This window comes from Xenopus tropicalis, chromosome 1 (genome assembly GCF_000004195.4).
Source record: "Xenopus tropicalis strain Nigerian chromosome 1, UCB_Xtro_10.0, whole genome shotgun sequence".
Taxonomy (NCBI): Eukaryota; Metazoa; Chordata; class Amphibia; order Anura; family Pipidae; genus Xenopus; species Xenopus tropicalis.
This window is the reverse complement of record NC_030677.2, coordinates 97,877,230-97,904,236: the sequence shown is the minus strand read 5'-3', so window position 1 is coordinate 97,904,236 and position 27,007 is coordinate 97,877,230. Positions and strand designations below refer to the sequence as shown.

The 27,007-nt window shown below is 38.3% G+C and overlaps 1 protein-coding gene across 4 annotated transcripts in view; it reads left to right on the top strand.

The window, feature by feature from the left end:
* Positions 1–27,007, top strand: part of tnks (tankyrase, TRF1-interacting ankyrin-related ADP-ribose polymerase) — a 109,789-nt gene that overhangs the window by 30,846 nt on the left and 51,936 nt on the right. For 3 of the 4 annotated variants that reach the window (XM_004911034.4, XM_004911033.4, XM_002939256.4), the window contains exon 3: positions 5,640–5,735. The exons of the other annotated variant lie outside the window; for it this stretch is intronic. In XM_004911034.4, the coding sequence (XP_004911091.1) occupies positions 5,640–5,735 (96 nt within the window). The remainder of the gene's footprint in view (positions 1–5,639; positions 5,736–27,007) is intronic. 4 annotated transcript variants of the gene reach the window in all.

Below are 27,007 nucleotides of genomic sequence, written 5' to 3'. Positions count from 1 at the left end.
GCAGCCCCCAAAATTTCAACTGAAATTGCCCTTTTGCATTGCCCCTGTTTTGGGGCATTTGGTGGCCACGTCTTTATGTGCACCCATACATAGGGGGTATCGTTTTATTCAGGGGAACTTGCAGATTGATGTTTAGTAAGTTTTTGGTAGTTGCCATAGAGATTTTGGGGAGAAATCTAGGTTTGTATCTGTTTTTTTCCTTGATTTCTGACCAAAGCGCTGACTTCTGCAAGGGACTGCGGCCGCAATTTTCCATGTAGAAAGAGGAGAGTGGCGTCTCTGAATAGCTAATGGTGTGCACTTTTCAGAAATATATAGTTTGTGGGGGTTTTTTTACAGGTATGGGGGGTTAACACTGAAAAACTGCAGGAAGTGCACATAGAGCGCAGCCCCCAAAATTTCAACTGAAATTGCCCTTTTGCATTGCCCCTGTTTTGGGGCATTTGGTGGCCACGTCTTTATGTGCACCCATACATATGGGGTATCGTTTTATTCAAGGGAACTTGCAGATTGATGTTTAGTAAGTTTTTGGTAGTTGCCATGGAGATTTTGGGGAGAAATCTAGGTTTTTTATCTGGTTTTTCCTTGATTTCTGACCAAAGCGCTGACTTCTGCAAGGGACTGCGGCCACAATTTTCCATGTAGAAAGAGAAGAGTGGTGTCTCTGAATAGCTGAAGGTGTGCACTTTTCAGAAATATATAGTTTGTGAGGGTTATTTCACAATTAGGGGGGGTTAACACTGAAAAACTGCAGGTAGTGCACATAGAGCGCAGCCCCCAAAATTTCAACTGAAATTGCCCTTATGCATTGCCCCTGTTTTGGGGCATTTGGTGGCCACGTCTTTATGTGCACCCATACATATGGGGTATCGTTTTATTCAGGGGAACTTGCAGATTGATGTTTAGTAAGTTTTTGGTAGTTGCCATGGAGATTTTGGGGAGAAATCTAGGTTTTTTATCTGGTTTTTCCTTGATTTCTGACCAAAGCGCTGACTTCTGCAAGGGACTGCGGCCACAATTTTCCATGTAGAAAGAGAAGAGTGGTGTCTCTGAATAGCTGAAGGTGTGCACTTTTCAGAAATATATAGTTTGTGGGGGTTATTTCACAGGTAGGGGGGGTTAACACTGAAAAACTGCAGGAAGTGCACATAGAGCGCAGCCCCCACATTTTTAGCTGTAATTGCCCTTGTGCATTGCCCCTGCTTTGGAGTGTTTGGTGCCCATGTCTTTATGTGCACCCATACATATGGGGCATCATTTTATTCAGGAGAAGTTTGTCTTTCAAATATGCCTTTGTTAGAAAATTTTTATGAGATTTTTTTTTGTCAAATCCACATTTGATCATGCGTCCAAGTTTACGTTTTAGAAAAAAAAAAAAAATGTCATAAAAAGTTCCAAATTTCACAATGCACTGACAAAAGGTATTTGGCTTTTGAGTGAAAACTACATTGCACCTAGAAACCTGAAGGTCTGTAGTTTCTAAAGATACCAAACATGAGGGGATATTTTAGATTTACATATAAGTTATGCTGCATTAACTGTTACAAGCGCTTTTCTGCTTTGTTCTGGTGTGATATTGTACAAAGTATTGCTTTAGTTTGGGGGTTACTTCTGGACAGGAACTGTGGGGTACCACCACATATTTGGTATCGTTGGACTTGGGAGTATCAGGGCTTTTACAAACAACAAAAAAAAGTGTGTAAAATTAACTTTTCTATGGAAAAAAAACTCAAAATATACAGAAATTTTTCATAATTTTATTTTTTTTTTACATATTTCACCCAAAATACACATCATATCTCCAGAAAAGTTATAAAATTTGGTATGTATGTCGAAGCCCAATTAGTGACGAAAAAAACGATATATAATTTCCCTAGTTTCATGGAGGTTTTTCTACCAAAAAACATTGTTAAAGTGAATGAGTACAAAATGCTTAAAAAACGTCTGGCACTGGGGGGAACCGAAATGACGAATTCGGCTGGCACTTAAAGGGTTAATACATGTATGATGTATCAGGAAAATATAAAAAATGGTTTATTTGTATAAATTATTTTTTTAAAGCAAATAAATAATAGGAAAACATGCAGGGCTCATACACTTCTCACTACATTTATTTGTTACATTTATTTATATAGCTTAGAAAATATAAATAATCATATAATATCCATCATATATTGAATTAAAGAGCATTTTATACTTATTATTGAGACATACTTGAACTCTTCAGTGCATCTTTTATCAGTCATGCTTAAAAGAACAAGGTGGTAGGTTTTCTCAAATTTTTAGTTTATTATAAAGAATTTGTTTAATAAAAATTGTGTTTAAGATGTGGGGTGAGGCATTTTTCTTTGACTGAAGTTGCAAGAACCTAAATTTCTTTCTTACTATCCAAAGTAAAGGCAGTGGGACTCCTAGACTGTGGCTCTTGGTGAGGGATGGCTTCATGTCAGTTAGGGTGAGGTTTGAAGAGAACAACTATTTGTTCTTTAAGATATACTTTGACAACTAACCTAAATGCTGAACAACTATTTATTCTTTAAAGGAGAAGGAAAGGCAAAGTCACTTGGGGGTGCCAAAATGTTAGGCATCCCCAAGTGACTTTAATCGCTTACCTTGTACCCCTTTGTGCCCCTGTTAGGAGAAAACAGCACCCGCCCAGGGTACCTGTAGCAAGCGCTTCCTCCTTTCTGCTTCGTTTTCCGTCAAATGCCAGTGGTCGGCGCATGCACAGTAGAGTGAAAAGCCGACTTTTCTGTTAAAGTTTGGCTTTTCACTCTACTGCGCATGAGCGAAGCAGGAAGAGCTGCAGCTACCCCGGGTTGGTGCTGTTCTCTCCGAACAGGGGCACCAGCCCGGGGTACAAGGTAGGCAATTTAAGTCACTCGGGGCACCCCAAAGTGATTTAGCCTTTCCTTGTCCTTTAAGATATACTTGGACAACTCACCTATATGCTGTCAAATATTTGAGACTATGGCAGAAATTCTAAACCAGGTATTTTTTTTAATGCGTCTGTATGCTAAACCTCAAAGAGGGGTTTGAATTAAAAACATCCAAAACCCTTCGTAAAAATTTCATGTATTCCTCATATGGGTTATAGAGGGCTGTTAGTTTCTTTGTTAACTTTCTTTGTTGAATAATAATTCATCACTACCTGCTGCAGTGGAGTTTACAATCTAAGGACCCTATCACACTCATGCACGCTATGGGCTTTATGTTATCAGGATCTATTTAATCTTCTTGTATCTGGGTGGAAGCATTGGGATAAAGTTTAAACTCTTCGCAGGCAATTTATGATCTGACTTGTGTTTGGTACATTTATTGATAGAGCAGCCATGCTTACGTGCCCCTCGTAGACAAATACTAAGGTACGTTTTGCACCTATTTGGTGGGGATGTGGCTAAAAAAAAAGTGTGTACATCGCCAAAACAAATGCAAGGGAATAAGTGTATGTTTGATTAAAGGAGAACCAGCACTACTATAAAAATCCACTTTACTGTAGTGGGCTTTAATAAACTTCCAACAAATTGTTTTTATTCTTATTGTTACAGTTTTCATATATTTATTGAATTTCTCAACCAACATTCTCATGCTGTGAGCCACAGATAGATTTCACCAGTGCTATTTGGCCTTTTTATAGCAAAGTTTTTCCTTTAAGAAAAGAGGATAGTGTTCTAAGGAAGAGTTTTTCCTACAGAGAAGTTTGCTGAAAAAAGGTAAAGAATAAGTAAACCATTTTTACCCCCTATCTCTAAAACAACTTTAAATAGTGCCCAGAATAACATAGCTTTCTCCCTCCATTGTCTCTCATGTAAATTCTGTATCACCAGCTACTCATCATCAGCTCTCTCCTAGCTATTTCCTAGTCTAGTGTGAAGCTCCGCCCCCTTTTCTTTGCTGAGCTCTCAATCTCTCTCTCTGATTTCCATTGGAGCAGAGGCAGCAAGCATGCGCAGTAGGCACCTCTTCGACCATCTGCAGTCAATCAGCATGCACAGTAGACACCTCTTTGACCATTTTCACAGTCAAAGAGCAAAGGAGAGCTCGGCAAAGCAGGCGGAGCTTCATGCTAGACTATGTAGTAGCTGAAGTTAAACTGCTTGTGATACTGAATCTACATAAAATGGAGTGCTGGGAGAAAGGTATGTTATTTTGGGGGTTCAATCCAAATAACCTGGAGAGTACACATGTTCTTCAGTGCAACAGTGTAATTTATTGAGATATCATCGCACTACATGTTTCAGCTAACAGCCTTCCTCAGGTGCATATAAGAGTGACATTAGCAAACAGAATAAATACCTAACACCCCACCAACAAGTTCCACCAGCTCCATAGTGTGGCCAGGTGTATAGATTATCATGAAAAGAAAGTGTACTGCCATCTAGTGGCCTACCTTTAAATGGCACCTTAGTAGCAATATACAGATACATTGTATACAGATTAGTTACAAATGTAGAAAAGGCAGTTTCCTACCAGACAGTAAATTGAGAGAACATTTGCTCTTTTCACATGAATAGGAGTCCATCAAAATAGAAGTTCTTAGCTTTATAACCTGTAAGAAAGAAGTATAGCATTATAAAAAGCATTTGAGGCTCAAGGCTTCATTCATACCCAGTGGTTCAAGGGTTCCCATTATATGTATCCATTTTGCAATAGTAGACGTGTTCTGTCTCCCCCCCTCTTTGGGACGGCCACGTCTTCTAAGACTAACCAACGTAATGAGGCCGGGCTGTGTTTATGCAAATAAAAATGTTTTCCCACGGGTGTCTGTGTTTTCTTTTTCTCAGGATCATATGCCGTTAAAGAGTATTTGTGTTCCCGTATTCGTGTTTTGACTGGTCTAGCAGTTTGACCTATATATATTTTCCCACATGGGCATTTTAAACCATATATCACAGACTCAGAGTTGCAAGTATTTTGGGGGTTGTATAAAGTATTTTTAGGGGCTCTTTTAATAAAAGGCTTACTTATACTTTAAAAAAAAAAAAAAAAAAAAAAACATGGAAAGTGTGAAGAGAAGGAATTAGATGCATGGGATGAAAGCAAGCATGTTCTTATCACCACACATTTCTGTATACTAATAAGCAACAGGTGGGTACAGTGGTTCTTTAGGACAGAACTCAATAGTTTGCCCATTCCCTGTAAAGAAATGTTGCTATAAAGTCTGGCACGATGGCAGTAATTAGCTGTTGCTGTTGAAAAGATATTTTATTCGTGAGAGACTATTGAAGCATTTGTTTGCTGGGGCAGAGCCTGCAGACATGACTGCCAGCAATATGCGTCTTGTCTGATTGAGTAGCTTCAGATGCAGTTTCATGCCAGCATTAGCCCGTGTTCTTACTCCTGCTTCTCGTTTACAGTTGCTTAAAGGAAACAGGGAGGAGGGACGAGAGAAACTGTATCGCAGCCTACCAGGATTCTGTATGATGCAGGGTCACATGGCACTCTTATAGCCCGAGTAGTCAACTTGTTGTATTTTTACGCTCTTATTTGTGGATCCATTTGCAGCTGTGGTTTCTATTTATTAGAAGAATTTAAGGTGGAAATGAATATTCATTGTAACACTATGCCAAGGAAAGTCACTGCTGCAAATAACCTGTGTTTTCCTGAGATCAGACGATGTTTCTGTTTTCCTTGCACAGTACTGCTGCAGCATGGTGCAGATCCCAGCATCCGAAACACAGATGGGAAATCTGCTCTGGACTTGGCTGACCCTTCAGCTAAAGCTGTCCTTACTGGTGAGTACCACTCTTTCTGACCTAATTTAATCTTTGTTTTCATTGCTTTAACAAAGTAAATCTCATAGCTTATTAGCTGTCATATAAATACATCTTATGGGTATTAACTCAGCATGCATCAGGTACTGTGTTGGAAATCTGACACTGTATCTGTAAAACACTTGTGACTTAAGCTACCTTGCTGCCGGGCAGCTCTGCATCATAGCAATCCTGCTCCATTGTGAAAAAGGCGTATGCAGAATTTATTACCAATACTGTTTTATTTCCCCAAGAAGACATGTTGCAGTGGAAGGAAATATTTTAGCATTCTCTCACAGGTTTGGAAAATGCAGTAACCACTGATTCTTCAGTGTAAATAATGTTTGCATGATGGCAAACCACAGAATAACATTTTACAGAAATATATTGTATTTCATTTGTTTTCATTGAACTGATTTGTACTTATCTTTACTTTAGTGTATGCCTTTCGGCTGTGGCTGCAACCACCTTTAAACCACCCCTACAGGACCCTAAGTTTGCCCCTTCCTTAAATATGTTTTGTTACAGTATGCATGGCAAAACATTTCTGGCAGAACTCAGTGGCTACATATTTGCTCTGAGACACGGGGCTTTTCCCAAAATCCAGAAAACTGCTTAAGCTGTTAAAGAGACAAAACCAAGTCACCTAAGTTATGGAAATCTTGGTACATTCACATTCTTGTCTTTAATTTATTATATATGCAACTATTTCAGGTGTTAAAAGAGAAGCTAATAAGTTGTTCTTATCTCTTAATATATACTAATTTTATAGGAGTGCCATAAAGAGAAATTACTTCATCTATCAGTTTGAGAGTTTTGTATGTATACATGTATGACTTATATTATGCAGTTTGTTATTAATGCGGAAATCCTTTTTATCTCCTTAAATAGACTGTGAAATGCCTGTGGTTAGGGAACACAGAAAATGCCTTGTATATATGTGTATTTGTATGAGTGCATGTGCACATTTTATTTATTTATTTTTATTTAAATATATGTAGAGTGTCAACAGTGGTCGTCAAACTGTTAGTAGTACACTGAATTGAGAATTGTTGGGAATAGGCAAAAAAAAAATCTTACTGTGGTGTAACAGATATTTAGAAAAAAGTATATGTAATGGATATGCAAATCTTTCAATAAAAGTGAGACATTATCTGCTGCTTGCCTGAAAATTATGTTTTTTTTTCCTCTTCTATAACCATAGACAGATTAACAATGCCATGAATGTTGCACTATTTCCCATTCTAGTTTACCATACCTTCTTTCTACATGTACAAATAGGCAAATAAAAAAGGATTGTAGAGCACCCAACACTTACTCTTTCATATTTACTATCTAATTTCAAAATAAATGTTTTGACTGAACTTTAGAGGTAGATTCAACTAACCAAATAAAACACCCTTGTTAAATCTTTAATTTTTACTCTTGCTTATTCTTGTTTCAAGACTGCAGCTATATCAATTCATCACTAAGGATATCAAAAACATATTAGGAAGTAAGCAAAGTGCATCACTCTTTTAATGCAGCATAGTCATATGGGAAATGTGATATCTTTGCACTGTCTAGTAACACTGCACTTGTTTCTGTAGGTTATTACAATCTTGTGCTTATCGCTAGAGAGGGCATTGATCTATAGCAGCTATTCACCAGGTTAATAAGGCAGATGAGGGGGAAATATTTCTCTTTGGCACAGCAAAACTTGTCTCTGGAAGCACAAATGAAAGGGGTCTATTTAGTTGTTTATAGTTGCGATCAGCCTTTTAATTTGACAATCTTCATTTATTTGGAAAGATGCTTAAGCTTTCCATTCTTAATAATAATTTTATTGGTTTGGAGTGTTATGTATTTGCTTATTTCCAGAGACTGTTCCTGTGGAGCAGAGGTGTATTATAATCCTCAAAAGACTCAATTGGCATCAATTTAGCAATTGTATATGACAGTGCTGTCCAACTGGCGACCCGCGGGCCGCATGCCCCCCTCTGTGTGGCCCCCCACCTGTCTGGCTGCTTTGATGGCTTACCTTTGTGTAAACTTTAAATGGTATCAGTACTGAGATTACCTGGCCCCCTGCATGGTTCTCACCTCAGATTCAGGCTGTAATCACCCTGTATTGTTTAAAAATGTAATTCCCTGTGTTGTTCACACCTTTTAATCCCTACATTGTTCAACCCCTGCAATGTTCACACCTCTGGCTCAGGCTGTAATCACCCACATTGTTCACCTGTTCACACCTCAGATGTTGTATGTACTGCCTGGCCTAGCCTGGCCTATGCTGCCTGTGTGTATGGCACACACAGACAGCATAGGGTAGGCAGAGTATGGCACACATGCAGAGTATGGCACACACAGACAGCATAGTGTAGGCAGAGTACGGCACATAGGCAGCATAGGGCAGGGAGGGTATGGCACACACAGGTAGGGCAGGCAGAGTATGGCACACACAGACAGCATAGGGTAGGCAGAGTATGGCACATAGGCAGCATAGGGCAGGGAGAGTATGGCACATACAGGTAGGGCAGGCAGAGTATGGCACATAAGCAGGGTAGTGCAGGCAGAGTATGGCACACACAGGCAGAATAGGTTAGGCAGAGTATGGCACATAGGGGAGCATAGGGCAGAAATGGTATGGCGCACACAGACAGGGTAGGGCGGCAGAGTATGGCACACACAGGCAGCATAGGGCAGGTAGAGTATGGCACACACAAGCAGGGTAGGGCAGGAAGAGTATGGCACACAGGGAGGGTAGGGCAGGAAGAGTATGGCACACAAGGGCAGCATAGGACAGGCAGAGTGCTGCCTGTGTGTGCTATACTCTGCCTGTGGGAGGTAAACCTGACAGGGGTTTGTTCTGGGAGTTTGTTAGTAGTTGAAAATAGCCATTAAATGGTTCCTAAGGTGTGTAGTTATGTGCTGGGGGTTGCTGCGCTATCCACAGGTGAGGAGGAGGCATTTGGATTTAAGGGATCATATTCCCGCAGTGAGGACCAAGCATTTGGGTTTTTGCTGCACTACCACCATTGTGATAAAATGGGTGTGGTTTAAAAAGGGGAGTGGTCAAAAGTGCCTTCCTTTAGTGGCCCTCCATCATGTATTCTAGAGAAATTCCGACCCTCGGCACCGTAGAAGTTGGACAGCACTGGTATATGATAAGGTTTGATTAGAAATATGTTAAAAGTGATTTACTTGTAGGGCTGCTCTGCCTTTTCTGCCATGTTTAGCTTTTGAGTTCAGCTAATCTGCTGCCCCTATATGTGATATCTTTGCTGAGTTGAAATAGCTTTTGGTAGGCTGCCAGTGGCTATATTAATCTTAAAGTGGTAGCATGATTCATTATTTTTGAATTCATTTTAATTATGTTTTAATTCATTCATTTTTTTAATTATTATTTACATTTTCCATACATATTTATCACCTAAAATTTTATCAGACAAAGACATTTATCTCACAGACCAATAGTTCTGAAGGTGTAAGTAGTTAGGACCTTTGGTAAAGCCTCTTGCTACTAGTCCTTAAAGAGAAGTCCACCTTTCTTTTTTTTTTTTTTTTTTTAAATAATTATTGTAACAGTGATACATTTATGGTGGCTCCATAGAATCTATATTTGTCTTAATGTAAAGAGTTAAAATGCTATTTTGTTCCTGGGAATAACTGAATCTAATTCCCTATAAGGCTATATTTTTATTGTTACTTTTTATTGTATATATTTTTATAGAAGCCCTCTCCTATTCATCTTCTATTCTGACTTCTGAACTGCTGCCTACTGGCTATGGTTGATGGGATTTTAGAAGATGGAAGCCTTAAAATGGTGACCCGCAGAACAAAATGTTGATTAATTAAAAGAAAAACAATGCTTACACAAAATAGACAGAAGGTTCTTGGAGGTCCTTTGTTGGAATGTCTTTGTAGCACCACAAAACTAAAAATTTATTAGTATATAGTATTGTATATGAATGCCATTCATTGCTGCCTGAAAGACAGGTGTTACTGTGCAAAATCCAAAATCGTTTGGGCATCCCTTAGTACTTAAAGTTGAAATTTTCTATTTAGGATTACCCAATGGTGCATACTACTAGAAAAGTATATTTTTTTTATGAAAATGGTTTAGAAAAAGCAGTAAACAAGTGATCTGGGATCTGTTATCCAGAAATCCATTATCCAGAAATCCATTATCCAGAAATTTCAGAATTGCAGGAAGATAATCTCCCGTAGACTCCATTTCAAGTAAATAATTCTAATTTTTAATAATTTTTATTCTGTAATAATAAACCCATACATTGTACCCGTTCCCAACTAAGATATAATTATTTCTTATTGGAGGCCGAACAATCCTATTGGTTTTAATTCATGTTTTAATGATTTCTTAGTAGACTTAAGTTATAGAAATACATATTACAGAAAGACCCATTATCCAGAAAAGGGCCTGAGAATTCTGAATAATGGGTCTCATACCTGTATTACAAATGGATTTTTTAATGCAATGTTCTGGGGTATAGTTTCTCTGTAACAGTCATAGTTAAAAGCATTCACCCTTTTTATCTATCTTTGTCCAAGTAAATGGGTGTGCTTTTCCCATATTGCATATGCTGTCTTACAGTGTGTACATACTTTTATTTATAAAGGGTTACATGCATAAGCAGCACTGTAACAGTATGCACATGCCTGGATGCACTTTTCCTTTTAATGATATGGAATATTTATACATTTTTTTTTTCTTTCTTTTTAAAACCCACATCACTGTTCACATGGCAACATCTATAGTGGGTAAATTATTGTTCCTTTTCTTTTTTTTTTTACACTTTTGCAAGCTTTATTCTGGTATCTGTGAAGGATATTATTCATTGTTGGGGAAAATAAAAAGCGTGGCATGAGACTTTAATTTGCTGTGTAATGCGCCTGTTACATTATCCTTTACATACACCCAGTGAATCATTTAAGTATGCAAGAAGCTAGTTTTGTGAAGTGGTCAGTTGGTACCAGAATGGAGGGTTGTAACTTAGGGGCAGATCCATGAAACCTCTTGTGATTGTGGAAAAAAATTGGTATTCTAGAAATGAAAATGTATTATTTTGTGATTGTGCTTGTATTTATGTAAACTGCAACTGCAAATCACAATTGCAGGTCAAGCATAAAATGTGATTGCAGTTTGCAATGTCCAGTCATTTTCTAGATGAAAATTGAAATATTAACTTTGATATCAAGTTATGTAAATAGGTTTTATTAAAGAAGTTATGCATCTTCACCTTGCTGGGAGTTACAGTTAAAAAACAGGTGAAGATGCACAGGTTGCAGATCCGTTGTGGAATGCTTCCAGGCACAGCATTTTGACCAAAGACTCTGTAGTGATACATGTGTGTGGTCCTGAAAATCATTGATTTGACTGATCTAGTTTAATCAAAAAAGAAAATATATTTTAGTCATGCCCATGATACGCAAGGACATGCTTCATATTCTGCTAGAGTAGACCATAACCCTTTACACAAAGCCACACCACTTCTTCCATGTAAAAAAAAAAAAATGGACAACTGGAAGGTAAGAATGTTTGTTTATTAAATTGCCACTCATATAGTATTCAGGGTTATGGGGAGTTAGAAGTTTTTTTTTTTTTTATTCAGGTAAATTGTATATCTCCTGCTGAAATGTTACTGTGTGTTTTTTCCTGCCTTCACTGCTCACTTATAGGATACAGGTGCTATTTTTTTTCTCTTTGTTTTAATTCATGAAATTGCCTGCCTCCTTGTGATCAACCTAACTCGATTTTAAGTAGCTTGCTTTCAATTACTGCCAAGAGTACAATTGATTTCAGCTCCCATGCGCCCATACGATTGATGGGGTAGGTTTGAAAAGCTGCATTGTTGACATCTAAGCAATTAACTGTGCATAGTCTGTTAGAGCGCCACAAAAAGATTGGCGTTTACCTCCACTGTATAAAATGATTATCTGCTTTAGATAATAGGTAACTGGCATCCATGTTTGATAAGCCCAATTTCTTATGGATTTTAGAAGAAAAAAAAAAGTTTTTCTTTTTTTTTTTTTTTAAACAAGTTCTGTTTTGTAGGCGTAGGGCATAAAGAATCATAATTTTTTACACATGAAATATAGCTTTGCTTGTTATTTTCTTGTAGATCAGTGTGCTGAGACCTGTTACTCTGTTCCTGTTGCTTAATTGCCAGCATCTCTAATATCTGAAAATGCTAGGGATTGTAGAATATCAGTTGAAAATCTGCTGGGTAAAGGATATTTTATCAAGAGAATTCTGGATCCAACGTTCTTATTAAGATCCTGCAGACATGGGTTTGTTCAGGTGTACTGGGATAGTTAATGTCAGTAACAAGGCATTTGTCTTAATACAAAAGAGCAGTGAATCATGAAAAATGAATACTTATTTTGGTAAAAATATGCCCTATGGGGTTGGGCAGTCCTGTTTTCATAGCATACATGATAACTGTTTTTCAGATTCCCTTTTTGCCCTTTCATATCTGCATTGTCACTTTTTGTATGCCACTTTATGGCCATCTTACCTTTTGCAATCTCACTGAAATCATAATACAGGTATGGGATCCCTTATCCGGAAACCAGTTATCCAAAAAACTCCAAATTACGGATAGTCCGTCTCCCATAGACTCCATTTTAATGAAATTATTCAGAATTTTAAAACTGATTTCCTTTTTCTCTGTAGTAATAAAGCAGTACCTTTCCCAACTAAGATATACATAATCTTTATTGGTTGCAAAACAATCCAATTGGGTTTAATTAATGTTTTATTGATTTTTTAGTAGACTTAAGGTAATAAGGTTACATAAAGACCCCTTATCCGGAATACCCTTGGTCCCGAGCATTCTGGATAATGGGTCCTATACATGTATTTGAATTCAGAATAGAAAGTATACAAATGTGCTAAATACTAAAAATGTAAGTGTTCATGAGAGAATTGTGCCATCTTATGGTAAAAGCAACATGGCATGAGAGAGACTGGTGTAAGCATACATAAATATTGACTTAGTATCAACTGTTTTATTAACACAAACCTGTTCAACCTGTTCAGCTGGTATGGACACTTTATACTGCTGGTCCATGCTCTGCACCCCCTCCCCCTGAGAAAAAGGATATGACTAGATGTTTGTAGAGAAATAAAAGGTACTGAAATTCATCTCAATCCTAACGTTGCAGTTTTTAAAGGAAAAAATAAGATTTTCTGGATAATCAAGCCTTTAGTACTAATACATTTGAGTCTTCATGGCAGGCACTGCTCATATTATTTCTGTATTTCATTTTGAACTGTCTTGGTCATGTCTGCTGCCCTTCTCTTTGCCCATAGCCAATTTCTTCACTTCTGCCATATTATATAAGGCAGTGTTTTTCAACCTTTTTTGGGCAAAGGCACACTCACGAGGCACACCACCATTAGAAAATGTTAAAAAATTTAACTCTGTGCCCAGCAGCAGTGCCCCCCTAGTACACTGGTGCCCAGCAGCAGTGCCCCCCTAGTACATTGGTGCCAAGAGCAGTGCCCCCCTAGTACACTGGTGCCCAGCAGCAGTGCCCCCCTAGTACATTGGTGCCAAGAGCAGTGCCCCCCTAGTACATTGGTGCCCAGCAGCAGTGCCCCCCTAGTACATTGGTGCCAAGAGCAGTGCCCCCCTAGTACATTGGTGCCCAGCAGCAGTGCCCCCCTAGTACATTGGTGCCAAGAGCAGTGCCCCCTAGTACATTGGTGCCCAGCAGCAGTGCCCCCCTAGTACATTGGTGCCAAGAGCAGTGCCCCCCTAGTACATTGGTGCCCAGCAGCAGTGCCCCCCTAGTACATTGGTGCCCAGCAGCAGTGCCCCCCAGTACATTGGTGCCAAGAGCCAGCCCCCCTAGTACATTGGTTCCCAGCAGCAGTGCCCCCATAAGTCAGTGTGCCCCGTGTCCCCTAATACATTGGTGCCCAGCAGCATTTTACTCTTCGGCGGCTTCAGCAGCATCTTCCCCTCACGCGCGCCGCCTCTGCACTTCTGCCTACACGCGACCGCACACAGGCCCTTTTATAACGTTGCGCCCCGTGCGTACTGACGTCACCCGTACACACGGGGCGCAACCAATGACAGGGCCCGGATTTTTTTTTGAAAGTAAAAATTGCGGCCCTGCCTACGGCACACCAGGCAACATCTCGCGGCACACTAAACAGTGGTTGAAAAACGCTGATATAAGGAATATTTTAAATAAATAAATGTATTTCCAATTTTATGAGCACGGTAACCACAGCACTTAAAATATCTTTCCAACCTCAGATATTAGTAAAAACTTTTTATATAGGTTTCTAAACAAGGTTTTCCCCAATTTCTTATTTAAAAAAAACAGTAAAATTGCCTGTATCAACATTTTAGAACATCATTCTCACCAACACATAATAATATACGTAATAAAGGTAGTTTTTTCGTAATAAAAGTAGTTTTTCGGTTCGGGATTCGCAAGTTTCTCTTTGGCCCTGCCTTGGCCTAATTTGCATAAAAAATAGAATTCGGTTTGGTATTTCACAAAGGATTTGGGGTTTGACTTAATTCTAAAATAGTGGATTCAGTGGATCTCTAAATATAAGTAAGTCTGACTCTTGAAACAGTGTATTGGAAGTCAGTTCCCTTCCAGGGCTGTTTATCAGCTGACTTCTGCTACATTGTTTCAGGAGCCAGAACCAAAAGTGACATAATATAAACAGATCCTGTTTTTAAATAGTGATTACAATTACAGATAACTAGACAGATCCATCAGAACGCAGAAAGACCCTGAGCCTAAAGGTGGCCATACACGTTAAGATCTGCTTGCTTGAAGAGGTCGCCAAGCGAGCGGATCTTCTCTTGATATCCCCACCTACGGGTGGACGAATTCAGGCTAATTCGGTTTTTGGCCCGTGTATGGCCACCTTTAGAGTGTATGTTTTAATAATAAAACAAATTTAGTTTTGTATGATATTATTGGTACATGTATGGCCAACTTAGGGTAATGTCACACTACATTTTCTCTGCTCACAGAAAAAACAAGACTTTTAAATGACTGTGCACAAATTAGTCTATTTTTCAGCTGGTGTTTTTCTGCTGGCAGAGAATATGCCATGTGTATCATGTGCCTAATTGGTACACTATTTATGCCTCTTTTTAGCTGTGTGAACTTGTCTTTTATGCAAATGTATATGAACATTAGCCAGAATTGTATGATTATATACCATCAATTCATTCACAATGAACTTACTTTGTATAACACTAGGGGTATGTTAGGACAACTAACGGGTAAGGGGTAACTTAGTTGTAAATCAAATCTCTAATGAGTGTACCGAAATCACTAGCCTCCAGAAGTGGGTAGGATTTTATGTGACGAGTAATTCAAGAGTTACTAGACTGCAGAATGACAAGTCAGTGGATAAATGAAGAAACTTTGTTTCTCTCATGCTATAGGACAGCGCTCGTAAATCATCCACAAAGTGCTAAATTGCTGGAAATAGACAACAAGAAAGAAAAATGAACTGTGGTTTAAAGGAAAACTTTAAGAAGCTTTCATTCAATGTCTGTTAATGAAATGTAAAGAACTGACTTTTATAGCTCTTGCAAATTGCATATTGATACTGTCATGGGTTTGAGGAATATACTTTTTTTTTCCTTTGAACTGAAATTTAAGTATCAATTAAAACATTGTTTTACAGATGGATACTCTTGGCAACAAGCTCTGCACAACTGACCAGTTCTGCAGATTTTTATTTTTTTTTCTGCTGGGTTATACAGCTTTTATTTATAGCTTGGATGTACTGCTAGCAGCAGGGACATTCTGTATTCCTTGTTACTTTTAGGGATGCGTAAAATGTTTACTGGTTTATTTATAAATCTTCATGCTTTGTTATCACAGAAATTACTTATTTCACGGAATTAGTTTATTGTACCTTGAACCTGCTTACACTTTTAAAGGGAAAGATTAAGGTGGCAAGAAACTATGGTGTTAAAAATGGTGAAGAATGCAATGGTGCGCAACTACATTGTTTACACAACTTTTTTCTTTTTTTAAGCAAACACGTAGGAGCAAAATTATCGAAGTCTAAAAAAACTCACCCACTTTCTATTCATTCCTCTGAGATTTTTAGAAGCATATTTTTGGGATGCACTGAATTCATGCTCCTGGCCGAGCCAAATCTGAATCCTTAAAATTGAAAAATTTGAAATGTTGCCCTGTTGAGAACAATATATAACAAAAGGGAGTGTACTGCCCCTTTAAGGTAGCTGTAAAAGACTAAACCCTGTTAACCTATTTGCATTAGTGCATAGGTTTTCTGGACTGCGTCTTTGATATTTATATAGTAATTTTTATTACATTGGCCACAAATAAGATCAAGTAAAAATTCTATCTGCATTTATCATCCCTAGGGATTGATTTTCTGGTATGAGAAGTTGTACAAAAAGTCTAAACAATAAATTGGGCTACAGATGAGTTACATTATGCATAGGGATTTCTCTCAGTAGAGCAATTACCTGTGTTTGTGTCTAAATTAAAAAAACAAAAAAAAAACTAAATTTTAAGCTTTGTTAAATGGGGAGCAGTCCAAAATGCCTTGCATCAATACTTCCCAAATTAAGACTTCCCTGACCATAGATACATTTAAAAATTCATGCAATTATTTAATGATTTTTGTTATCACAACATACAAGTTAAGTGTAGTTTTTTTTCTTATGTGTATTCTAAATGTTTTAACTAAAAACCTATAGGGAATTTAAGTGCATTTACACTAAATAAAGATCACTAGTGAGTTCCGATTATAACAGGAACTTGACACTTTTCCTCTATAAACCAAGGTAACCTTCCTAGTGCAGGTTCCCTCTTTCCTCCACCAAACTACCCTGCTTACTAGTTGTGTCGATCTTCTACAACAGTGTTGCCCAACCAGTGGCCCGTGAGCAACATGTTGCTCACCAACCCCTTGGGTGTTGCTCTCAGTGCCCCCAAAGCAGGTAGTTATTTTTGAATTCCTGACTTGGTGGAAATTTTTGGTTGGAAAAAAAAAACCAAAAAAACAGCCCTTATTTGGCACCTCCATGAACTTTAATGATGCTAATTTTGCTCTCCAAGTCTTTTTACATTTGACTGTGGTTCATGAGTTTAGGGACCCCCAAAATGTTAGGCACCCCCAAGTGACTTTAATCGCTTACCTTGTACCCCGGGCTGGTGTCCCTGTTAGGAGAAAACTGCACCAGCCCAGGGTACCTGTAACGAGCGCTTTTCTTCTGCCGGCAAAATCCTTGGGCCGACGCATGCACGTTAGAGTGAAAAGCCGACTTTGTTGTTAAAGTTCGGCTTTTCACTCTAATGCGCATGCACAAGCGCCCCAACAAGGAAGGAGGAAACGCTCGCAGCTGGTACTGTTCTCTCTTAACAGGAGCACCAGCAAGGTAAGCGATTAAAGTCACTTGGGGGTGCCTAACATTTTGGCACCCCCAAGTGACTTCGGCTTTTGTTCTCCTTTAAAATCGTCTTCATTTTTTAGTTACATAGTTAGTTAGTTACATAGTTACATAGGGTTGAAAAGAGACCAAAAAGAACATTATTTATGTTTATAATGTATATTGCTTTATAAAACTTCCTGTTTAAAGGAGAAGGAAAGTTACAATCCTCGAGGGATGCCAAAATGTTAGGCACCCCCCACTTACCTGATACCCTGGGCTGGTGCTCCTGTTTGCAGAAAACTGCAATGTCCCAGGGAATCTGTGACCGAGTGTTCCTCTTCTGTCTTCGCACATATTGCACATGCACAGGAGAATGAAAAGCTGAACTTTAACAAGAAAGCCAGCATTTTCACCCTACTGCGTATGCGCTGGCCCTGGGATTTAGTAGAACAAAGACAGACTGAAGAGGATTGCTCGGTCACAGGTACCCCAGGCTGATGCAGTTTTCCGCTAACAGGAGCACCAGCCCAGGGTATCAGATAAGTGATTACAATCACTGTAACTTTCCTACTCCTTTATTTATACCAGAGAAAAATGCCAAAGCACTCATTACTATTCTGTAGGAATACAGCCTACAAATTCACCAAACCATGAAATTATCTTTCCTTCGGGCAAGGTAACATAACCTTGCTGCAGGCAGCACTGTGGTGACAAATCTTTATTTAATGCTTGCCGCTGGCATGCAAAATTTGGCATTTTTTCTGTGATACTTTCCAGATATGTTTAAAGTGATATTCTCAAAAGATTGATTTATTTGTGTATGTAATTAATGTTGCATATATTTTGTTGCAGTCTCTCTCAGAAAAGTCTGACCAATAAAGGGAAATTTCAATCATAATTTATCCTCAAATAGGTATTATTTAATAATTAGTTTTTGATATAAATGGTTTATTGGTGTGCTTCCTCAACCTAACTTCAAAGAACTAACCATGCTGTTTGTCAGTACAGATATGGGATCCATTATCCGGGAACACATTATACAGAAAGCTCCAAATTACAGGAAGAACTTCTCCCATAAACTCCATTTTAATCAAATAATTCAGATGTTTAAAAATGATTTCCTTTTTATCTGTAATAATAAAACAGTACCTTTTACTTAATCCCAAATCAGATATGCTGAATCTTTATTGGAGGCAAAACAATCCTGTTGTGTTTAATTAATGTTTAAATGATTTTTTTTTTTTTTTTTTTTTTAGTAAACTTAAGCTATGAAGATCCAAAATACTGAAAGATTCCTTATCTGGAAAGCCACACCTCCCATAACTGTAGAATATTGCTAATTGCTGGCTCAAGCAGGAAGCAGCCAGTCCAACCAGCTAAAAAGTTTCCATTTATATGAATTTTTAGTATTATAAAATGTTTTGATTGGTGTTTAATGTTTAGTTTGTTTTATTGATTTATTAGCAATTCTTATTTTTTTGTTCTTTTAGCCTGCAATTGAAAATGCCCTCTCTTTTTTGGTATCACTGACCCTATAATCAAAAAATTGTTAAAAGGGGAAACCCAGCTTCTGAACCTAAAGAGCCCTACACAACACAAACACTCCTAATATACCTATCACTGTAATCTCTTCCTTCAAAAAGTATGCATAAAAACCCATTTCTATATGCTGAAATCCAGCTGCAAAGCAGCTTTTCTCTTTCTGCATCATTTGAAATCCTGGCAGAGGAGGAGGGACTAAAACACGGATTACAAATGGTATCAACTTCTTATAGGCACCATGCAGGAACTACATAACCCACAATGCATTGCACTGCAATGTTACTTTCCTAATTGACATTACCTTGTGGGATTTAGAGAATGCAGCATGTAGACAGGCTGAGGACAGACAACTACGGTTACATTTTATTTGAGTCTCAAAGTAGTCAGCCAAATCAGCAGGAGAACAGGGAGCAAGGCTTAGGTAACTTTCCAAAACCATATTATTGCATTAAAAATCGTGAGAAGCCTGCATATATTTAAATTGATGTATTTTGCAAAATTACTTGAAATTATGTTTACTTTGCAAGAACCTTAAGTTGTGTTTGGATAGTGTTCCCCTTATCATTAGACTTTTTAGTTGCCTATTCAGGCCCTGTATTTATTTTCTTTTCATTCTGATTCAAATATACTGATTACATACAAATACTGATCAATAGAGAAGAAAAAAAAGGACCCTTCTTGTTGGCACCATTTTGATTGCTACTTCATATACCACATTTGAAAAACTGCTACTCCCACCCATTTATGTTGCAAGTGAAATAAATGATAGTCTAATTACATATAATGCCTTACATTTCATTCGTTTTGAATAATTAATGCGTTTGTAGATAGGTTGGTTTTGAATATGACACTTCATATGACCTTCATAGTTAAGTTTGTTTCTCATTTAATGCATCTCTTTGGCCACCAACAAGTTATGATTTCATTTTATAGTTTTCTTATTGTAGATTTTAATATTCTAGAAAGATGTTGTTTTTTAGCCTTGAAATGTGCCAGCATTTCTCGTTTATGGCCAGGCAGCAATGGATGTTATGCCAGTTATACATAATGATCTTATTTATAGTCGTATGCATGAAATGCAAGTAGCTCTTCTGCTAATTGAGCTCACTTGAACTCAGAAACCAATTAACCTGCCGCTATATTTTACACCTTTAAAGAACAGCCATTTCCATTTGGCTGCTATAAATCTTACACTTAGCTTTGCATCACATTAGAATATCATTTAAAGGGACAGTTACATGCCTGTTAAGAGCAAGTTCAGTGAATTGGGCTTGTGCTACACATAATTTTCGTCCATTGTTTAGATCAGTGCTGTCCAACTGGCGGCCCGCGGGCCGCATCCCCTCTGTGTGGCCCCCCACCTGTCTGGCTGCTTTGATGGCTTAACTTTGTGTAAGCTTTAAATGGTATCAGTACTGGCCCCCTGCATGGTTAACACCTCAGATTCAGGCTGTAATCAGGCTGTATTGTTTAAAAATGTAATCCCCTGTGTTATTCACACCTTTTAATCCCTGCATTGTTCTACCCCTACAGTGTTCACACCTCAGGTTGTAATCACCCCCCATTGTTCACCTGTTCACACCTCAGGAGCAGTAGAAACCCACAAATAAACCCTGCACACTATAAAAAACATATACTGAGGTGGTACTGCAATTAAAATGTTTTTAATATATAGTTATTGTGCAGACTGTAGGAGCAGTGCCAACATTGCATCACTGTAGGCTGCCTGTGTGTGCCATACTCTGCTTGCCCTATGCTGCCTGTATGTGCCATACACACAGGCAGCATAGGACAAGCAGAGTATGGCACACACAGGCAGGGTAGGGAAGGCAGAGTATGGCACACACAGGCAGCATAGGGCAGGCAGAGTATGGCACACACAGGCAGGGTAGGGCAGGCAGAGTATGGCACACACAGGCAGGGTAGGGAAGGCAGAGTATGGCAGGTTTTTGCTGTACTACCACCATTAATATGGCTATGGTCATGCGAAAACATGGGTGTGGTTTCAAGTGGGTGTGGTTTTTAAAAGGGGAGTGGTCAAAACTAGCTTCCATTATCGACCCTCCACCACGGAGGCCGGTAAAATTCCGGCCCTCGGTACCACAGAAGTTGGACAGCACTGGTTTAGATCATGAAAAATCTATGGTTTTTGTTATTTTGTGAGCTTTATTATTATGCAACCTTTTTCCTAAACCCTTTGGTGTGACTATTTTTTTAGCAGGAGTAGTGCCTTATTTAGGTCCGGTGCCACCCTAGGCACCAGACCTAAGCGTAAATTTACTTCCACCACAACGTGCCTGATAGCCTTTCACCTCAAATCCACAAATCCGCTGCATTTACACTGGTAGTCTCTGGCGATGGCTGGGGAGATTTTTTATTTTAGTAAAGCATGTAATGGTCATACTTAAATTCTGTAAGGAACAGAACAGTACACATTCTTTACGTAGTACAGTTAGCTTTCAATAGTGTGCTATGCAACTCTGGGTATGGTTGCTCCCATCCATGATTGTTAAATAACCATTTTTTTTAAATTATGATTTAACTGCAGCTAATGTAATTTGTCTTTGATCTGGTCTCGTGTACTTGCTTATCTTCTCTTGAAAAGTATAGTAATCAATAGAAACACTTTTGTTCCCATCTTATGAGCATTCATTTATATACACCAGGTGCAATGAACAAGCCCTTAAAATGAATATTAATTTCCATATTAATTGCAGATTAAAGGCATCTGCAGATTTTAAAGCCAAGAGTTTTCATTTTGGACTCTAGAGATAAATGGACTCTAGAGATAAATTAGGGCCTGGAGAACTATTTCACATTGTACTTATTAAACTGAACTTGCTTGCGTTATGATCAGTTTTTTGGAACATTTATTTCTCTTTACTGAAATAGGTCTGCACTTTTAAATGAGCAAGTAGTGTTCTTGAAGGGAAAGGAAACAAAGGCTGATTGACTTAAAACTGTGAAAGTTGCAGTTGCATATCAGTTAATCAAATAAGGCCTTTCAGGTATACCTGGGGTTTTGGTGTAACTTTAGGGCTCTGGCACACGGGGAGATTAGTCGCCCGAAACAATGGAGATTTGCGGGCGACTAATCTCCCCGAAATGCCATCCCACCGGCAAAAATGTAAATCCCCGGTGGGATGGCATACACGGCGCCGCGTTTTTCCCGAAATTGTGGAAGTTTCCTCCCAAGGCAACTTCCACGATTTCGGGGATGGCAATTCGAGGAGATTAGTCGCCCGCGACAAGGGAGATTTGTTGCGGGCGACTAGTCTCCCCGTGTGCCAGAGCCCTTAATGTGACCTGCTGAAATTAGATCAGATCAGGACTCTCTCTCTCTCGGAGCAAAGCTGTGGAGAGAACTCTCATAATATGAATATTTGTACTATTGACACCACCAGATGATCATTTTGCGGCTGAAATCGCAGTCCACAGTGAAATCACTGACCATAAACAAATATGTCCGTGAAGCCTAAAGGCTAATTTTCATCCATTTGATTGTACAGCAAGCTGATAATGAGGATTTTGTCCTGCTTGGTTGTACGGGCAAACGGGTAAATTAGAGCGATTTGATTAATTTATTGAGCATTCACTCGGACCTGTGCAATAGTGTATATCCAATTTAGTGCATCTGATTTAAGTGCCACCAGATACTTCTTTTTTTAGGGTAGCTCTGCTCCTCTTGTAAGTATTTGAATTCTATGTTTGAGACCGTTTTGTCAAAATTAGCAAATAATCAAAATTGGCAGTTCATTATGTGTAAAAATAATGTAAGGCATTGCATGGTCTGACTAGCCAAGGGTTTGGGGAGATTCTATTGTTAGTCTTTAGCCATTTTAAGCTAAATTACTGGGCTTGTTCATTATTTTATATGTTTTATATCTATTGGCTATTTACAGAATTATTATATATACAAAGCCCTTTCTTCCAATGTGAATCGCGTTTCTTATTGTTAGCTGATTAAAAGCTGCATAAACTTCCTAGTGAGCACAGATCAGGCCAGCATCTCTTTCTTTTATAAGGTGATCTTGGGTCAGCATGCCAGTTTAGCTGTATTATATGATAAATAACAGTACAGTTTGGTTACTGAACTTAGAATACTTTGTGTTTTTATTTTCAATTGTTTAACAGCTTGAATCTAGTTTAAAGTTCTAATAACAGCTTTTCTTTGAATTTTTCTGTGGGCGGAAACACTATACTTGACTTGTATTTAGTGTCAGGAATTTACAATTTGATTCCTTAGAACAAAACTTGTTCTCTTTTCTTCTTCCTCTCAGTGTTATTACATGTTTTGCTTGATTTGCAGCTCTAAAGGCATACAGAGCAGAATATGTATTTTGGCGAGTGGTTGTATGTATGTATGTATGTATGTATGTATATGTATATGTGTGTGCGCTTGTGCGTGCATGCATGCATACCATGCCACATTTAGGATTTTTTCTACACCCAACTCTCAACTTTCCAGTATCATCATAATTCTCTCTGCCGCATCTGATATTCTCCAGGGTTGGTCAACCTGTCTGTACCATCCACCTGAACATTTAACCTGACACTAACCCTAAAGTTACACTTTAGGGAGAGTGTTAAGATGAGGAGGGCTAAAGACTGAAAGACTGTGTATGGAGGAGGGCTGTGAACCTGAATCCTGACAACTGAGGCTGATTTACTATGAGGGAACTGGACAGATCAGAATATGGGCATATGGTTTAGATACACGTGTTCTCATAAGTGAGACCTAAAAAATACCATAATTATCAAAAGATGTCCTAGTATGTGCACTGTAAGTACAGGCTCCCTAATCTTTCAAATTTATTTTTGTTATAACATAAAATACCACCTTAAATCTAGCTGGATACTAACAACCATGAGTAATAATTATATCTGTGTCTGTTGGTAATAAGGCAAATCAATTTAACAGAAGATGGTTGAACGTGATGGACGTACGGTATGTCTTTTTTCAACCCAACTTACTATGTTACTAAGAGCCATCCCTACATCAAAAGGAAAAAGTAAACATGTTTTAAGTTCTGGACAGGGAGGAGGACTGGTTCAAAAGAGGTGTTAAGGAAGCCATATATGTGAAAATAAAAAACCCAAGTTTGAATAGAGGTGGGGGTGCAACATCTATTATCTGCCACATACAATAATGTTTTGACACCTCTCCCTGGAAGGTTTAATAAACCCTCATAACTCCAATCATGCTAAAACAATCAACACCTTACCTTCATGAGATCCCTGACCCCATGCTGGTTATGATAATGCCGATAATGTTGATTTGGAGCAACATTCCAGGGTATTTATTCCATAAAAATCCTTGTACAAGTCACTTTGAATTGAGGAAAGCCGGTTGGATGAATCGTCAAACATCTTCAAGAAAAAACGCAGCAAGCCAGTTGATTTGACTTATTACTTCAGATATACCATGACCTAGATCAGGGGTCTCAAACTCGCGGCCCGCGGGCCATTTGCGGCCCTCGGTACAATATTTTGTGGCCCCCACCAACGCCTTCTTAAAAGCAATGAATGGATCGCGATTTTTTTTGCGATTCAAGGGATAATGCAAGGCACGGCGGGCGGGAGCTGCTGATTGCGGAAATGACGTTATGCCATCATAACAGTTATTATGGGAAGACGTTCTGTGTGCACAATTAGCTCCTTAGCAGCTAATTGTGCACACAGAACGTCTTCCCATAATAACTGTTATGATGGCATAACGTCATTTCCGCAATCAGCAGCTCCCGCCCGCCGTGCCTTGCATTATCCCTTGAAAGCCAATTTTTTGTGAAATCCCTTATGCGGCCCAGCCTCATCCTGACTTTGCCTCCTGCGGCCCCCAGGTAAATTGAGTTTGAGCCCCCTGACCTAGATGAATAAGCAACTATCCAATATTCAGTAATCAAATATATTTGTGATTTGGAATTTATTTCATGTTACTGTTAACATTCAGTTTCTGACTGTCCATCCTCTGCTTTCATATCATACTCCATATTATATATGAAACATTACATTGGCAGTCTGCTCTCCTGTAGCCAAGCCTATGGTTCCCATAATGCTCAGCATGTTTTGTGATCTAAGAAGGAGATGAATAGAAAATTGTAGGGGTATGATCATGTTATGAGCTTTTTTCACAGGCATGGTAGTACTATAAATATTTACTTTTTACTGGCAGCCCAACATATGATGTGAGAAAAGTTGCCAGTGGCAACCCCTGTACATTACTTAAACTGGGTTAGAAGCAGGTCAGAATATTATATGGTTTCAGCAGTGCAACTCCAGCACATTAAAAACAGGTTTTGTATAAATGCAATGTTTTCTAAGCACCAATCCAATATTTAGTTTATTTAAATATTTATTGTTGCATTTTCCAGTTCCTGGTGTGCTTTACTAGGTCTGTGATTAAAGGGGCAGTTTACCTTCACAAAACTTGTTTTCAAATAATTTCCCCTTTTCATGTTTCCCAGTAAGGGGGCTGAAATAGCCCCCGTTTTATAAAGATGATCTGTCTTTTTAACATATATGAGAAGCAGTAGTTTGCATATTCTTACCATATTTGTGTGAGTTAATGTTCAATAATTTTACATAAATGACAAACCATGAGCTGTTTTCTCTCACAAGGCTTAAAACTAGAAAATAAGGAGCAAAATAAACAAATTTACAAAAGCAAAATTCTTATTAGTTATTGAAAAAAATTATCCAATGTTACATATTTGGAACTTAGTGCAAAGTGATGTAATCAGTAGGAAAATAATTAGGTTTACATCAGGGAGGTTCTGCTTTATTTAACAAAAATCTGGGTCTTCACTTAGCAACAAACATTTGTATTCTAAAGACCCCTGAAAAACTGTTATTGATGCTCACCACACTGGAAAGGTTATAAACTATTTTAAAAGAGTTTGGACTCCACCGCCAATCCACTGTTAAGCAGATCATGTACAAATGGAGGCAACTGGACACAACTGTTACCTAACCAGTAGTGGTTGACCAACAGAGGTTTTGCAGTGAGCAAGGTGTGTAATACTCTGGGACATGGACAATTGTCTGCATAGCAGTGTTGCAAGGAGAAAGCCATTACCATCTAAAAATAAGTCTCCACAATTAAATACCAAGATATTTTTATAAATATTACTTGTTGAAAGGCAAACACTTCATTCCAGCACAAGAATCTTATCATATCTGTGAAATCATTTTGGAAGTATTACAATATGGGCCTGCTTTAAGGTGGCCATACACAGGCAGATTAAAGCTGCCAATTCTGCAACTCATATTCTGCGGTGCTGTGCAATAGGTGGGTGAGAACATCCACTCATTTGGCAGCCATCTTTACTACCTCTGGAAAAAATGATGGCTTGCCATCACTGATGGAATTATAAATCCTGAATTGTACCAACAATTTCTGTAGGAAAACTGGTACCCAAATCTCAAGAGTAAAGATACGATCTGTGATTCTCTCTGAATAATGTTTGTTTTTTGTTTTTTACACCAAAGCATTGAAAGGACTAAATAAAGTAGACATACTGCAGTAATATATGCAAAAGATACACTAGCCTATTTAAGTACTTGTATCTGATCAGTTATACAGAAGCCTGTAATCCAGAAATCTCTGAAACACAGAAATGCCATCCCATAGAGCCCATTTTAAGTAATTTTTTTTATTTTCTAATTTCCTCTTTCATTAGATTAATAATGGTAACTTAATGGTAACAAACCTGCATAAATCCATATTGCTAGCAAGACAATCATATTTTATGTTTCTTCAATGTTTAAATGTCAGGTATTGTGATTAATATGATGGAAATAATTTTATCTGCAAAACCCCAGATCAACCAACCATTTAAATGTTTGCTTTCAAGCAAGTGACTACAAATGTTAAATTGTTATTAACACATGTTTATGAAATGCCAACATATTCTACAGTGATGTTCAGTAGGTAGGTATATAAATAGAACATACTGACTATACCTTGGGTCCTTTACTATGAAATAATAAAGGATTGTTTTGCTATAATTAATCAATTATTACATATTTGTAAATATCTCTTATTTGTAAAGAGACAAAAAAAAAAAAAAATATTTTCTTAAAATGGGCTGTATGGGAGATGGTCTTCCCATAATTCTAAACTTTCTGAACAATAGGTTTCTGGATCAGGGATCCCATACCTAAATAGACCTATATAGGAGGTACAAAGGCCCCTGCTAAATTGAGCTTACTTACTAAAAAGAGAAAAGGGACCGATATCCAAGGTGTGGGTATATGCTGTTAGGTCAGGGGCAAACTTAATTACATTATTCCTTTGGACTTGGCCAATGTGCC